This window comes from Triticum aestivum, chromosome 3B (assembly GCF_018294505.1).
Source record: "Triticum aestivum cultivar Chinese Spring chromosome 3B, IWGSC CS RefSeq v2.1, whole genome shotgun sequence".
NCBI classification, from domain to species: domain Eukaryota; kingdom Viridiplantae; phylum Streptophyta; class Magnoliopsida; order Poales; family Poaceae; genus Triticum; species Triticum aestivum.
Window position 1 is genome coordinate 743,903,930 of NC_057801.1, and position 15,974 is coordinate 743,919,903.

A 15,974-nucleotide genomic window follows, 5' to 3' on the forward strand; every position below is an offset into this window, starting at 1 on the left:
GTGGGGCGATGGGTCAACATTCAAGGAAGATGGCTGCAGCTAGATAGCATGATCCCAATTACCTGAACAACCGCTGTGGCATCATAGACACGACCATCATCAAATACATACGTGACGAAACACGAAGAAGAAGGACCCGTCAAACAAAGCATTTTGAGCATTCATTCATGGACTTTTATAAGTACCAAACGTTCGGATCTTAGCAATAGACGAGAATGATCGTTACTTCACTTTAATTATATACATGCATGCATTAGAATGACTAATTTTCCTTTCACGTGCATTCCTTCCTCTAATTACATGCATATATGCACTAAAGGAAGAAAAATTTGATGTCATCCTAGATTTTTTTTTCAAACTTGAAATATTTTGTAGCTCAAACCGTCTCCCCGATTGAAAAACCGTCTTCACAAAAAAAATCGTTGCGACGAGGAGCTTCGAAACCAGACCCCATGTTGATATGTTTCGGCAACTTTTTTTTCGGGTAAAAAGTTACCACGCCTAGGGTATGCTAGATATCACATCTATGCTACATAAGTTACCACAATGTTTACATAGGCAAATTCCAAGCATAAAAATGACTTCTTCCATCTTTTTCCCCACGTGCAAATGCACTATAAGTGCAGGAAAACTAATGTCATCATAGTTTCTCTTTATTTTGAAATTTCAAAATGTCTTGTAGCTCAAATCGCCTATTCGATCCAAAATGTTTTCGCAAAAAACCTTCGAAACTAGATACCATGTTGGCATGTTTCAAATACTTTTTTTCTGGGTCAAAAGTTATCATATCTGGGCTAAATAAGTTATCAGCTCTGATATGCGTATATTACCATGTTATTTGCACAGATCCTATCGGAAAATATTTTCAACAACTTTTTTGACGGGTCAAAGTAATCGTGAATTTTTACCTAAGTTATCAGAGGAGCAAGAGCCTATATTATCATGATATTTACCCAAAAAGTTATCAGAGTATGTTTTCAACAACTTTTTTTCACGGGCCAAAATTATCGTGGTGTTTGCACCTCAGTTCTCAGGTCCGTGAGACTATATTACCGTGTTATTTATATAGATGTTACTGGAGTATGTTTCCAAACAACTTTTTTACATGAGTCAAACTTATTGTGGTGTTCGTATCTAAGTTATCATGTTTGGGAGCGTATACTATCATGTTATTTACGCGAGAAGTTATTAGTGATATGTTTTTCATATTTTTTTCATGGGTCAAAGTTATTGTGGTGTTTGTACCTAAGTTATCAAGACTGGGAGCCTATATTATCACGCTATTTATATAAAAAGTTATTAAAGCATGTTTTCAACAACTTTTTTTCACGCGTCAAAGTTATCATGGTGTTTGTAGCTAAGTTATCACGTCTGGAAGTCTATTACCATGTAATTTACCGTTGTATGTTTCAACAAACTCACCCCCCCCCTTCAAAGTTATCATGCCCGAGGTACATAAGTTATCAGGCCTGCAGCGTGTAGATTACCATGCTATTCACACAGAAGTTATCGGGTGTATATGTCATCAACTTTTTTCCGGTGAATAAAAGTTCAACGCGGTGTTGGCACATAACTTATCAGGTCTACGATTCCTCAATTACCATGCTATTCACACACAAAAAACTAGAGGGGCTGGCGTATATTGTACTACCTCCGTCTAGGTGAATAAGTCATTCGCGTAGTTCTAGGTCATCGATTTGAGGAATTAAATATGTGTTATATGTCATGAAAAGTATATCACTAGATTTCTACAAGGTTGTAGTTTCTGAATATATATTTTTTGTCACATATAATACATATTTAAATGGTTAAATCGTCAACCTAAAACTACGTGAATGACTTATTCACCGAAACGGAGATAGTATCAATTTTTTAGGTAAAAAAGGTTACGGCGGTGTTGGCGCAAGTACAAACACAATGCATGGATCCTTCCAAAAATGAGTTCGTTCATATGGGTCTGCCTCCTTGTCCTTTTCCCGCTCGGAAATAGAGTATGAAATTTAGCGAACCTAAATTAAAAACACGAAAACGTTTGGGCGCTCTTTTTCCCTCCGAGAAATCTCTGCACGCGCGACAAGCGAATCTAACAGCCACCGCGTCAGTCGGATCTAATGATAAAATCCAAACGTTTGGAAATTACATATACCTTCATTGATTGGTCATCACGTCTTTTTTTTTTGCGGGAATGATTGGTCATCACGTCATCAGTTTTTTCCAGCAAAATAAATGCCCTTCTCTACCGGCAAGTAAATTGAACAACAATGGCATGCTTTTATCTTCTTGCGAGTTTTATTGATTTTGTTTCAAAACAGCTACCCGGGTCGATTTCCATTCAAGAAACCACCAAATAACTCTCACAAAAGCAAATTTAGAAACGATGGTACTCATTGAGCGCCATCACCGCCCGCTACTTCCTCCATTCATCGCACCCGCATGGGCGGCCGAGGGGCCCCAATCTTAGCCGCTGGTCACTCCCCTTCCTATCCCTTCCTTCCGCCGCTGCTAGTGGAAGCCGTCGAGCAAAGCCCGGGCGGCTGACGGCGGTGGCGGAGGAGCCTCTCCTTCTCGTGCGCGAGGGTGGCGCGGGGCACCCGGGCGAGCGGAAGTGTGCCCCTAGATCCGAGCCTCCCCGGCGGTGGCTCTCTCCTGGCGGCGAGCGGCGGTGGATGTGGCCGTGGCGCTGCGGCACCTCGCATCGGCGGCGGCATGGAGGGATTTGGTGGTCTGGTCGGCTGCGTGCGTGGTTGGCCCTCCGGTCAGATCTGATCTGGCCAGAGTAGTTTGCTTGCTCCGCGGCGGCGGAGATCGGTGGTGGTCCGTGCACACGATGCGAGATGAAGGTTCATCGAGTGGATCCAGGTGAAAACCTCATTCTCGACTTCTTGCCAAGACCGGCGATGGTGGCGCTCTTTTGTGTCGTTACCTTCTTGAAGGCATCCCCGTGAAGAAGCTGCAGACCTTTATCCGCTACCCTCAGGGGAAACCCTAGATCAGTAGATCGGATGACGACGGCGCTCTGGTGTCGTTTCCCTTTGAGGGCGTCATTCTTGGAGGTGTCCACGGGCTCGAGGGACCAGTGGACGCTTCTTTGGTGAAGCGGTGCTTCATCTTACTCATTGATGGCGGCGGATCTCGGTGGCATGGTGCAATGGAGACTCGGCGTCCAATGCGCGAAGATGGACTCGCGCAGGAGGAGGACGATGTTTGGCATCATGGTGGCATCGATAGCAGAGAGACCTGGCAAGGTCGGTGCATTAATTTCTGCTCTGAAGATGGATTGGTGGAAGACGGCAGCGACGACACATGAGAATGCGTCGGACCGGTTTGTACCCCAAACCCAGTATGTGGCTCGGTTGGGGCTCTAGCTTTAGATGTTAGGCTCTGGCGCGTCTGTTTGTTATTAGGTTCGGACTATTGGCACCCCTTCATCAAGTTGATAGGAGTAGCGACAGTTGTTGTTAAGACGGTGGCTTCGGACTACCTAATGTACTACTTTATAAGGTTTTTATGAATAATTAATAAAAATGGCTATATGGATCGTTCAAACTCCGCCTATGTTGTCTCAACATAGCCGGTCCAAAGCCCGGGTAAAGAAGAAGGGTTGTGATAGGCTTGGCGAGCCAACGTAAAAACGCAGCCACTCTTATGGAGATAAACCCAAAAGATTTTTGTTGTTGTTGGTGTTGCTATATGAATCGTTCATATACAGAGACCGGGGTAATCCTCCTTTAAAAAAGCGATAAATTTTCTTTGAAATACCAAAGCGAAAGATCCCAGCGTACACTGTAGTGACAGCCCAATGAACCATAAGACCTTCATACTAGCTACGCTGGCAGAGCGGCGGTGGAACATAGCAGCAGCAGTGATGTTGCGGCGCTTACTTGCTCCTCCTATTCTACCGCCCGTGTGACACGCACTAGAGACTAAGCCTGGAAAGTTTTGGCAGAAGGAGAAGCGGCCAAAGCCGAGTGACAAGTCGACGTGCAAAGAGAGTCCGAGACATCGTACCTCTGTGATGTGATCAGATCACGCGCATGTGCATGTGGTCAAAAGAGCTAGGCCACTTTGGTCAGGCAAGTGGCCGACCCCTTGGGACGCCACCATCAGGCCTCTATGATGTGATAAATGAACAGACTTTTCCTGAATTCATTTTTTTTTCAAATCTGTGCCCTTTCTCAAAAATGTGATTTTTTTTAAATTCATGAACTTTTTCCAAATTTCTGAACTTTTTTTTATCAAAATCTGCGAAGTTTATCATATCCAAGATTTTTTTTGAAAATCCGTGAACTTTTTCAAATTCATGATTTTTTAAAACTCGATGAATTTTTAATCCACTTTTTTTGTCGAATCCACGAAGTTTTTCCTATTTTGACCAATTTCTTTACAAATTTGCCATTTTTTCAAAATTGATGAACTTTTTCGAAATCAGATTTTTTTCAAATTCGTGGTTTTTTTAATTTAAATTATATTTTAAAAGTAATGATATTTTTCCAAATCAATGACATTTTTTCAAAAGGCACAAAAAATTACATTCATGATTTAGTTTTCAAAATCGCACACTTTTTTTGAATTCGGTGTTTGTTTTGAATTTTTGCAAAATTTCCTTAATTTCCTATTTTTTTAAATGCAGTTTCTTGAAAAGTCAATGGTCATCCGGTCAACTGTGGACCGGTCAACCATGACCCGCAAACCAGGAAAACCGTTGCTTCCTCATTATTCTGGTCCACGGTGGCTCACTCTGTAGAGGAGGTCTCTTACTGTAGTTAAATCTACCGAAAGTGTTGCCTTATTGTGTCCACCGAAAGAGGAGCGCAAAAGCTTTGGGCTGTCAAGAGGCTATGTCACTTGCGGTTGATCTAGGAGCAGAGAAGCTTTGTGTTGCCTCAGATTGTCAGGTAGTGGTGAATGACATTGAGCAACGTTCCGGACGAAGTCACGGTGCAATTCTGCATGAAATACTGGAGCGCAAGGCTAGGTTTCAATCTTGTAAATTTATTTTCAAGCATAGGAATTTTAATTTTGAAGCACACAATCTCGTCAAGTTTGCATGTAATCTAGACACAGGACGCCATGTTTGGTTGTGTAATCCGTATGATGATACCCTTGTACCTATGAACATTATGCATTAATAAAGTTGGGCAATAATTCTAAAAAAGTGACCGTATGGGCTTAAAAGTGATGTCATCAGAAAAGTAGCCCAAATTTCCCATATAAACGAAAACCATGGGAATGGCAAGTAGGGGTGGGGAGATGGGTCAAGATTCAAGGAAGATGGCTGAAGCTGGATGTGATGATCACAACCCGAATAACGGCTATGTCATCATACGCACGAGCATCATTCAATACATAGATGACGAAACACCAGCAAGAACAACCGGCAAACAAAGCAAGCGAGCATTCATTCATGGACCATCGCACCATGTTTTTCAAGCAAAATTAAATGCCCATGATTTTCCAAATGCTTTTCTTTACCAGCAGCAAGTGAAGTCAACAGGCATACTATTTCCCCTCTTGTGATTTTTATTGATTTTGTTTTGAAACATCAGGCGATTCTCTTTCTCAAAAAAATAAAATAAGGTAGGCCTCCTCCTCGATTTCCATTCAAGAAACCCCCAAATTATTTCTTACAAAAGCAAAACTCAAAAATGGAGATTTTTGCGAGTTCAAAATAATACCGAGGCGAAAGATTCCCGCGTGCGCTTGATTGGTAATTAGCATCCCAAAAATGAACTATACTTACTGGTAAAACCACCATAAGCTACGCTGGCAGTGGAACATTGGCAGCACAGCAGCGATGCTGCGGCGTTTACTTGCTCGCTCCTAATCCACTGCCCATGCCACACGCACCGGAGACTGACTGACTAAGCCTGGAAAGTTTTGGCAGGAGGAGAAGCAGCCAAGTTCAAGCAACAATCGACGTGCGAAAAACCCAAGACATAGTACGTACCTCGGTGATGTGATCAGATCACGCGCATGTGCATGCGGTCAAAAGAGCCAGGCCACTTTGGCGAGGCAAGTGGCCTATCACTTGGGATGCCACCATCAGGACGACCGTTCTCCGGGAAGATCCTGCGTGCGCGAGAAAGCATGCATACATGATACGGAGTACATGGTCAGTCAGTGTGTCCGGTCAAGCCCGCCTTCCGGCTTGGGAGAATCGCATCGCAATTCGCACGAAAGGGAGTTGAAACCACCGGGCGGGCCTGCTGTTGCCTTGTCGTCTTCCGCTCGCCTAGAACGGCTGCTCGAGTCGGGCGCACGGCACCGCGGGTCAATCCTTTTGCCTGCCGGTTTGGGCCGTCTGTTACACACTGTTCAAAGCCCTTGACGGGTCTGATGGTGAGATGGCATGTGTGGCTGGCTTCTGGTTGAGACGTCACAGGGCCTGCTAAACGGGTTGCAAAAATCAAGTTTAGAACAGTAAACATTTGCTAATGCAGTGCAACCATGTTGTTAGAACTTAGAACAGATTTTTTTTTTCTGAAACAAAGTTTTCACCAGATAATATCAGCACAGAGTTCGATGAGCAGTTAAATCCGTGTTCATAGAGTTCTTTTTTCATCTGAGACATGGTGATTAGTTCATGATGTCCATCTAAGTGCCCATATTCTAACTTTCTAACCATATTCAACATTGAAATTTTCTTTACACTGCCACGAAGTAAGCAGAGATAAACTGCAAATGAAACACGCTCACAAGTCACAGGTGACAAGAGAAGCTCATGCAGAAAAGTCACCGTGCCATCCCCCGTAGCCACCTTCCCTGGTTACCTTACTGTTCAAGATCACAAGATTCCCGACTACGGCGTAGAAAGACGGCTAGGGTGAGACCGACTAAAGCAAACGATAACAATATTTGACTTCACCAACATTCAGTGAGAAGCCTGTTGGTTGCACGAGGATCCCACATTCATACCCCAGCACCACAGGTTCAGATCACACGCGGTTTACAGAGAAAAGTAACGAACCTGTTGTCATGCCTGGGCCCACCCGGTGTGTGCCTATAAAAGCAAGTCATTGTTAAACAATAACACAGAAGGCCGGTAAGAGTGAGAGATCATCATCGTACCTCCACGATGGCTGAGCCTCTGAAAACAAACGGCAATGGGGCTGCTGAAGCGGGCTCTGCGTTTGCGTCGGTGAAGGTGCCGCCGTCGCCCCCGAGGAGGCTGCAGAGGTTCGACTCCCTGCATATGGAGGCCGGGAAGATTCCTGGTGGCTATAGCTATGCAGCCAAGGTCTGTTCTTCCCTTGCTCTCTTCCTCGGTTCAACAGAAATCTTCATTTCCTTACAATACAAGCAAGGGAGCTGCATCAACATTTTCTGGTTCCTGTTATGATGGGGTGCTTTCTCATGAACTGCAAACAAGAAATCTCACAGAAAGATAACAGTATGCGCTTGTAATATTACAGACAGCACAGTTTTGTCAAGGAAGGCTGCTAAAAGTAACTAATGTATTATGATGTCATCCCATCATGGCAGACTTATCACTTAATTACGTGAAGTAACTAAACATAGCAGCTGCTTCAGCATCATGAGCTTGCAAAACCAAACAACCAACCATATTAATTAACTTCTGCTTTAACATCTTAAGCTTGCACAATCAAACAACTGAGAATATTAATAAGCTGCTTTACTTGAGGTGAATGTAATTTTTTGAAATCTGACTCTGATTTTCTACTCTTTCTTCCTGCAAAGCAGGTTGGCTGGGCGACGACACTGCACTTGGCCTTCCAGAGCCTAGGTGTGGTTTATGGGGACATGGGAACTTCGCCCCTCTATGTGTTTTCCAGCACCTTTACTGGTGGGATCAAGGACACAGATGACCTCCTTGGTGTCATGTCCCTGATTATCTACACTGTGCTTCTCCTTCCATTGATGAAATATTGTTTCATTGTCTTGAGAGCTAATGACAACGGCGATGGTAAGTAAATACCTTCCACTTATCTTCCTGACAGAAATTGCATGTTTACAGAGAAGACTTTTAAAAAACTAGAAAAGATTGTGCTGATTTTACAGCCAGTGTTTCTGTTAAAAAAAATATAGAAACGAATGGCCATAGGAGCAAAATATAGAAAAATAAATGGTAACATAAATATTCCAACAATCCCACTGCATTGGTTTAGACAGTATCTTACAGAGTACTGACAATCATTAGAAGTGCCAGGGTCTGAGCATTAGGCACTTAGTTCCATAAAAGAAAACCCAAAATATGTGATAAGAAGTACTCCCTCCGTCCCATAATATAAGAACGTTTTTCAAGCTTACATAGCTTGAAAAACGTTCTTATATTATGAGACAGAGGGAGTACTTAAGAGACCATATGCATGCAAACAATATTTTGTTCATGTTAGTTTGTCATGTCTTATGAGTTCACAACCTTTGCAGGTGGAACATTTGCACTTTATTCCTTGATATCTCGGTATGCTAGGATTAGCTTGATACCGAACCAGCAGGCTGAAGATGCAACAGTCTCTCACTACAAGTTAGAGTCTCCCACAAATCGTGTCAAGCGGGCTCATTGGATTAAGGAAAAGATGGAAAACAGCCCGAAATTTAAGGTCATACTTTTCCTAGTGACAATTCTAGCAACATCAATGGTTATTGGTGACGGTGTGCTAACTCCATGTATTTCAGGTGAGCATCCTTCCTTTCTTGAGCTCATCTCCTGTCAGCTTAAAATAACCCGCATGCAACCGGATAGTTAAAACATGTGGACTCTTGAATAAATAATGTGCCACATCTACTTTATGAACTAACTGAACACATGCTCATGCTAAATAATTGTTATTGGGATAAAATATCGAACAGAGAAATTATCATTCAGAACAGTATTAGAGCAGCTTATTATTCTGCTAGATGATAGAATGCCCAATTTGCACTGTAATATATTTATAAGCATGATTGCTTTCAACTTAGCTAACAGAGTTGTTTGCCATTTTACTGTGTTACAGTGCTTAGTGCAGTTACGGGAATCAAGCAATCAGCAAAGTCGTTAACTCAAGGTATACCAATCATTAGGATGCATCCCTCTGTTTAGCAGTGAAAGTTACATCCTTGTCACTATCTTAGAGTGCCAGTTTTATTTGACTCTTTTGATCTCATCAACAGGACAAATTGCTGGCATCGCAATCGGCATTCTGATCGTCCTCTTTCTTGTTCAGCGCTTTGGCACAGACAAAGTTGGTTACACATTTGGCCCAGTAATCTTTATATGGTTCATCTTAATTGCTGGCATTGGAATCTATAATTTGATCAAACATGATACTGGCATTCTGAAAGCATTCAACCCACAATATATAGTAGAATATTTCCAAAGAAATGGCAAGGACGGCTGGATTTCTCTTGGAGGTGTTATCTTATGCATTACAGGTATTTTCATGTCATGAGTTCAATACAGAACTTTGCAATTGTTCACCCTAAGATGTCAACTAATAGAATAGGCCCACAAGGTGCTGCACTGATATTGAAAAAAGAATAAATGTTCCTTATTTATTCAGAAGTCTTGAAAATGGATATTGTGTCTTTATTGAAATAGGAACCGAAGCAATGTTTGCTGACCTTGGTCACTTCAATGTGAGAGCAATTCAGGTAATCAAGCAACTCATCTGAATAATTAGCCTTTTCATTATTTTGATTTTGAGTGCATGCACAGAAAGGGGGACTGGAGAGGGAATAAACTCTGTGCAGTTATGCTTATGGAAAATAAATCCTTTCGAATTATATAAAACAGTATTATGAAAAAAATACTTTCCTCGATCAATGAATTTGTAATTAATTTTATTCATAACTTTCCATTTATTCCACTTAGACAATTAATATAAATTTGTATTGCACTGCAGATTGGCTTTTCTGCAGTTCTGCTCCCATCAGTACTGCTTGCTTACATGGGACAGGCTGCATATCTTCGCATCCACCCTGAAGATGTTGCAGATACATTCTACAAATCAATCCCAGGTGAGATCATAAGAGGATCAGCTAAGAAATTGAATGAGTTAGGCACTCAAAGATTAATATTTAACAACAAACTCGTTTATTTTGTCACAGGTCCATTATATTGGCCAACATTTGTGGTGGCCGTGGCTGCTGCTATAATTGCAAGCCAAGCTATGATTTCTGGTGCCTTTGCAATCATTGCTCAGTCCCAAGTTCTTGGTTGCTTTCCACGGGTTCGTGTCACTCACACCTCAAAAAAGTATCATGGGCAGGTCTACATCCCTGAGATCAACTATGCATTAATGATCTTATGTGTAGCTGTGACAGCTATTTTCCAAACTACAGACAAGATTGGCAATGCATATGGTAAGAAAATCCTCAACTCTATATAAAGAAAGGTGTAAATAATTCAATACTGAAGATCATTTCTGCTATAAGATTGAGATATCTCACGCTTCTATTATTCCCTTACACAACTGTTTCATGCAATTTCTCTTAAATAGCCTTCACCGCAAATTTCAATATAAACACAGATGCACTGCAATTGCTTATAAAATGATTTTTTCCCTCGTCTATTTGCCTAGATTGTCGGCAAGTAGTACGTTACTCGCTAATATGCTATATTGCCGTTGCTGCTTAGGCTGCCAAAACCAGAAAAGTGAAATCATCATATGATAATTATGGAATTCAGCAAGAATATATAAGTTTGTAGGTAAGATATGACAATGTCTGCATAGCATGATTAATTGATTAAAATATACCGGATTGGTCCATTTTTTTCCAAATTCGAATGGCATCTTGACCCATCAACTTATTCTTATAAAATCAAAGAAGTAACAAGTATTATCCACATTCCAAATTCACTTCATTACTTTCAGTAATAATGCATCAGTTTTATAATATTAATATAATCATCATATATGCAGGTATTGCTGTCGTCTTTGTGATGTTCATAACAACACTTCTAGTCACACTGGTAATGGCCATGATATGGAAGACAAGTTTGCTGTGGATTGCACTCTTTCCAATAATATTTGGCGGCGCAGAGCTCCTGTACTTATCCTCAGCATTCTACAAATTTGTAGAAGGTGGCTACTTGCCACTAGGTTTTGCAGCAATTTTGATGCTTATAATGGGCACATGGCACTATGTTCATGTTCATCGGTACAAATACGAGCTCAAGAACAAAGTGTCAAACAACTATGTGGCAGATTTGGCAACAAGGAGAAATCTTGCTAGGTTGCCAGGAATAGGCGTTCTGTACTCTGAGCTTGTGCAAGGAATCCCACCCATACTGCCCCATTTGGTAGAAAAAGTACCTTCCATCCATTCAGTTCTTGTGATTACCTCAATAAAGTACTTACCAATCAGCAATATAGAAACAAATGAACGGTTCCTCTTCCGATATGTGGAGCCAAGAGAATACAGGGTATTCCGATGTGTGGTGCGCTATGGTTACAACAATAAAGTAGAAGATCCAAGAGAGTTCGAGAACTTGCTTATTGGGAACTTGAAGCAATTCATCCATCAAGAATCACTCTGCAGCGAAAGTAGTCATTCCCTTGAAGGAGAAGATAATGCATTCGAAGAATCAGGAGATACAATGGAGCCTTCTGTTGAAGTTCAAGATGCAAGGTTGCCGAAAAGGTTTTTGGATGGAATCACTGCTAGCCCAGTGAACGGGTTAATGGATGAGATAGAGTTTATTCAGAGAGGGATGGATGATGGTGTTGTCCATCTACTGGGAGAAACTAACGTGGTGGCGGAGCAAAATGCCGGTTTGGTGAAGAAAATAATAGTTGACTACGCCTACAATTTCATGAGGAAGAACTTCAGGCAACCAGAGAAGATCACATGTGTTCCACATAACAGGCTGCTGCGTGTGGGAATGACATACGAGATATAGAGAGATGCTCAGTGTATTGATGAGATTGACAATAGCTTCAGTTTTCTCAGTACCAAGTGCAGAAAGGATATGCAGAGGAAGGCGGCGACCGGGTAAACAGCCTCCTTGACTGAACAGCAGAGGATGGAGAGATTTTACGCGTACAAGTGGTGAAACTACAGTACATGCAATGGGTATTTACCATATAGTAATATTTTTGTTTGGGAAATTGTACTGCATAAGTGTTTGTTAGCAATGAAGGGGAGCCTTGGCGCAGTGGTAAAGCTGCTGCCTTGTGACCATGAGGTCACGGGTTCAAGTCCTGGAAACAGCCTCTTGCAGAAATGTAGGGAAAGGCTGCGTACAATAGACCCAAAGTGGTCGGACCCTTCCCCAGACCCTGCGCAAGCGGGAGCTACATGCACTGGGGCTGCCCCCCTTTTTTAAGTGTTTGTTAGCAATAGGGATGCATAGCTGTTAAGTGTTAAACTCCTAGTTTGGCCAACTCTTTGCCTTCTATTGGAAAACTCAAAAACTTAGTATGTGCAGTTGTACACAAAGATTGTAACCTACTGGCAAAAGTTAAACAAAAAATAAAGTATGACTTTTGTACATTCATGTGAAATTTTGTAACAGCATGTTACGAATTGTATGCGGCCAGCACCTGGCATTTCAGAAGTTTTTGTTTAGGAGGCGAGGCAACAGATTTACCAAACATGACAAAAAGAGGAAGAACTAATTGTGCATTTGAGCTACTGTACCACCAACCGTGTGATTGTAAGAAATGGAAGGGCCAGAGTGTGGATTAAACAAATGTGCATCAGTTATCTTCAGAGTTCAGACATTGTGTTCTCAGCAAAAAAATCAAGAATTTATCACCCTACTCGATTTGAGCTCCGAAATCAGAAGGCGAGACCATGAGGTACGAGGACAAGAAAAGCATCAGATTTGTGCACGGAACTAGTTCGACATGAAAAGAGGTCCCGGCAGGCATTCCATCAAACATCTCACAGGCATTTGTCACGAGAAGCAAATCCTGCGAGGTCGTGTCCATACCTATGCACTCCATTCCACCTGGGCGAATCCACATGGATATAGAGACCGATCTCTGCTTCCACTTGCCACCCGTCCGCTAGTTACTGCTATGCGAGTAATTCGCAAGGAGAGGATGCTTGGGTCAGCGTTGGAAGTTGGAACAGAAGAAGAAGGGAAACGAATCGAGGACGGCGGGTGAGGAGAAGAGACCGCTGGTCAGGAGCGAAGCACGCGTCATCGCCGCCGCGAGGGAGGATCCGGACACCGGATATGGCGGCGAGGAGCCACCAGCCGATCGCCTCGGTGCTCCTGTGGCGCCTTTTTTTTTTTTTGAGTACATCCTGTGGCGCCGTAAAACCACACGGAACAGATCGAGTCCCGATTGGGCCTGGAAAATGATTGTCTGGCGCCTTACGGCCTTGTGGCGACGGCCTTGAATCGCACAGAAGGCCCATCCGTCCGTTCGTTGGGCCGCCCGTTCGGCCACGGTATTTTTTTTCTTTTCAGGGCACGCGCACTGCTGCTACGAAGAGCAACTAGTTAACGAGCGCTTCTTCGGAGCGCTCGTAACGAGCGGTTCGGGAGCGCCCCGCGCACGACAAGTGTCGCGCGCGGAGCGCTCCCGTCAGGAAAAACCAGGTGGCCCGGTTGGTTCCCGATTTTTTCTTTCCGGCTTGTGGTTTCGTACGTTTTGTACTTTGACCCTCATACTACGACATTTTTTCGTTTTCCTTTTTCACGCGAAAACACAAAAAAAATACCAGTTCGCGCGCTTGATTCCCTGTTTCCCTTTTTCGTTTCCCTTTCTGTTCCCATTATATTTCCGGGTAATGGAGATTTATGGGGTAGTTACGGGCGGGGACTACCAACACTATCAAATGTGACCTTTCAAGTAACAAAAAAAGCAACTTTTTAATGTAAAACGGCAGTCTTCAGAATTGTTCAATCGTGTGACTTCTTTATAGGCACGGGTGAACACTAGGAGAGGCACGGGCGTATAACTTTACTAAATTGAAGAAAAGCGTGCTGGTTCGTGCGGCGTGCGGCGCGTTGTCCGTCGCGGTCTGACACGACGCCTCCGACGCGAGGGAACCTCCTGCTCGCCTTCGGCTTGTTTAATTTTCATAAACATCTTGAAGGGGGGGCATAGGCCGAAGTGTGTGTTGGTCGAAGTGTGTGTTGGGCCGTGCAGCGTGCTGGTTCGTGCGGCGCGTTGTCCGTCGCGGTGTGACACGGCGCCTCCGGCACGAGGGAACCTCCTGCTCGCCTTCGGCTCGTTTAATTTTCATAAACATCTTGAAGGGGGGGCATAGGTCGAAGTGTGTGTTGGGTCGTGCAGCGTGCTGGTTCGTGCGGCGCGTTGTCCGTCGCGGTGTGACACGGCGCCTCCGGCGCGAGGGAACCTCGTGCTCGCCTTCGGCTCATTTAATATTCATAAACATCTTGAAGGGGGGCATAGGTCGAAGTGTGTGTTGGGTCATGCAGCGTGCTGGTTCGTGCGGCGCGTTGTCCGTCGCGGTGTGACACGGCGCCTTCGGCGCGAGGGAACCTCCTGCTCGCCTTCGGCTCGTTTAATTTTCATAAACATCTTGAAGGGGGGGGGGCATAGGTCGAAGTGTGTGTTGGTCGTGCAGCATGCTGTTTTGTGTGGCGCGTTGTCCGTCGTGGTGTGACACGGTGCCTCCGGTGCGAGGGAACCTCCTAGCAGGTCGTGCAAAAGGCAAGCTGCTTTGTTTCGGAACGCACAGGTTTGAAGAATGTGCAGTCACGTCTACTTAAGAGCTATGCTTTGTTGACGATATATAGGTTTGTGCGTGCATGCACATGTGTGCATACTACGAAGGCATTGGTATGTTGCCTCCGGAGGCACGGGTTTCAAGCATGTGAAGTCACGTGTGCGTAGGAGGTAGCCACGGTAGAGGCGCTCTTGATATGTGTGTGTGTGGATATTGCCCAGAGGCATGGTGACCCAGGGTTTGGTGGCACAAGGCCATGTCTCCTCTGGAGGCACCGGACGATGCTTTTTAGAGTCACGCTTAAGGGTATGTGTGTGTATGGATATTGCCCGGAGGCATGGTGACTCATGGTTTGGTGGCACAAGGCCATGTCGCCTCTGGAGGCACGGGACGGTGCTTTCCAGAGTCACGCGTAAGGGTTCGTTTTGGGAGTCATTGCTGTAGTACAAATAAGAAGAGGCATTGTTGTTTATAGTTTAATGGCACTCTCTTATGATGTAAGAGGCATTGTTGTTGAAATAGTTCTCTTTTCAACATGAACACACAATTTCTAACTACATTACATATAAATGTGAGTTATTGACAAACTGTTTTCTCACGTCTAGATAGAATTAGCCTCTCGGGCTAAATCAAAAGTTTTACTCTTCATTTTTGCTTAAGATCTTGCTAATCTCGTCACCCATTTCACTAGCTTTGACTTGATTCATCTCGCTATTTAAGAGAATGTACATTGCCTCTGCCCTCCAATCTTCAACCTCATCCTGTGAAATTTTGCCGGGAAGAGAAGTATATTATTAGAGTTTGTGCATATAAGCTATTTATAAGTAAATATGTATAAACTTACTGTCAAATCTTCCAGGTCTTCGACAAACTTTTCACCATTATAGAGGAATGCAAGCTTTAAAACATTAAATGTTGATTCTCCCTTTTCTACCACTGGAACATCTTGCACGGTATGAGTTTGCCATCTTGTACCCTTGGGATTCAGTGTTTCTCCTAGTATGATGTTGAAGACTTCTTTAAACCTAGGTACCTAGGAATATTGCATTTTGTAATTAATTGTTTTAATATTGCAACTTGTAAAACTGAAAAAAATTGTTATGTATAAATGCTTACAATCGCCAACTTATGAACATGATATTCGTCAAACTGTCTTTCTCTTTCTTCTTTAGCATCTTCATTTTCCTGAAGAACTCGACATGCTTCTTCTTCTGTCAATTCGTCGATGTCTATCTTTTCTTTCTCAAATTCCTCGTGAGTCGTTTCTCGAGGATCAATAATGCGAACTTTGTGTTTGTATTTGTCCAGGACATATAGTACATAGCGGTCATGCCTTTCCATTGGAATGAATATCTGCGTACAAAATACTTGTTGCTTAGATG

The 15,974-nt window shown here is 43.2% G+C and overlaps 1 protein-coding gene and 1 long non-coding RNA gene across 3 annotated transcripts; one reads left to right on the top strand and one right to left on the bottom strand.

Moving 5' to 3' along the window:
- Positions 1–4,632: 4,632 nt before the first annotated feature.
- Positions 4,633–13,157, bottom strand: LOC123072139 (uncharacterized). Its single transcript, XR_006434851.1, has 5 exons — positions 12,878–13,157; positions 7,069–7,287; positions 6,968–7,000; positions 5,948–6,388; positions 4,633–5,867 (listed from the first exon to the last, which is right to left on the bottom strand). It is a non-coding gene; the product is annotated as an uncharacterized lncRNA (long non-coding RNA).
- LOC123072138 (potassium transporter 5) lies at positions 7,041–12,435 on the top strand. Of its 2 annotated transcripts, XM_044495692.1 has the most exons (10): positions 7,076–7,237; positions 7,702–7,924; positions 8,389–8,637; positions 8,955–9,005; positions 9,112–9,372; positions 9,539–9,591; positions 9,843–9,957; positions 10,048–10,302; positions 10,863–12,063; positions 12,269–12,435. In XM_044495692.1, exons 1-9 carry the CDS (start codon positions 7,076–7,078, stop codon positions 11,840–11,842), a joined length of 2,349 nt encoding a protein of 782 aa, XP_044351627.1. In that variant the 3' UTR covers positions 11,843–12,063; positions 12,269–12,435. The 2 variants fall into 2 exon arrangements, with proteins under 2 accessions (XP_044351626.1, XP_044351627.1); XM_044495691.1 differs by having other exon boundaries at positions 7,041–7,237; positions 9,843–10,302.
- Positions 13,158–15,974: the final 2,817 nt, after the last annotated feature.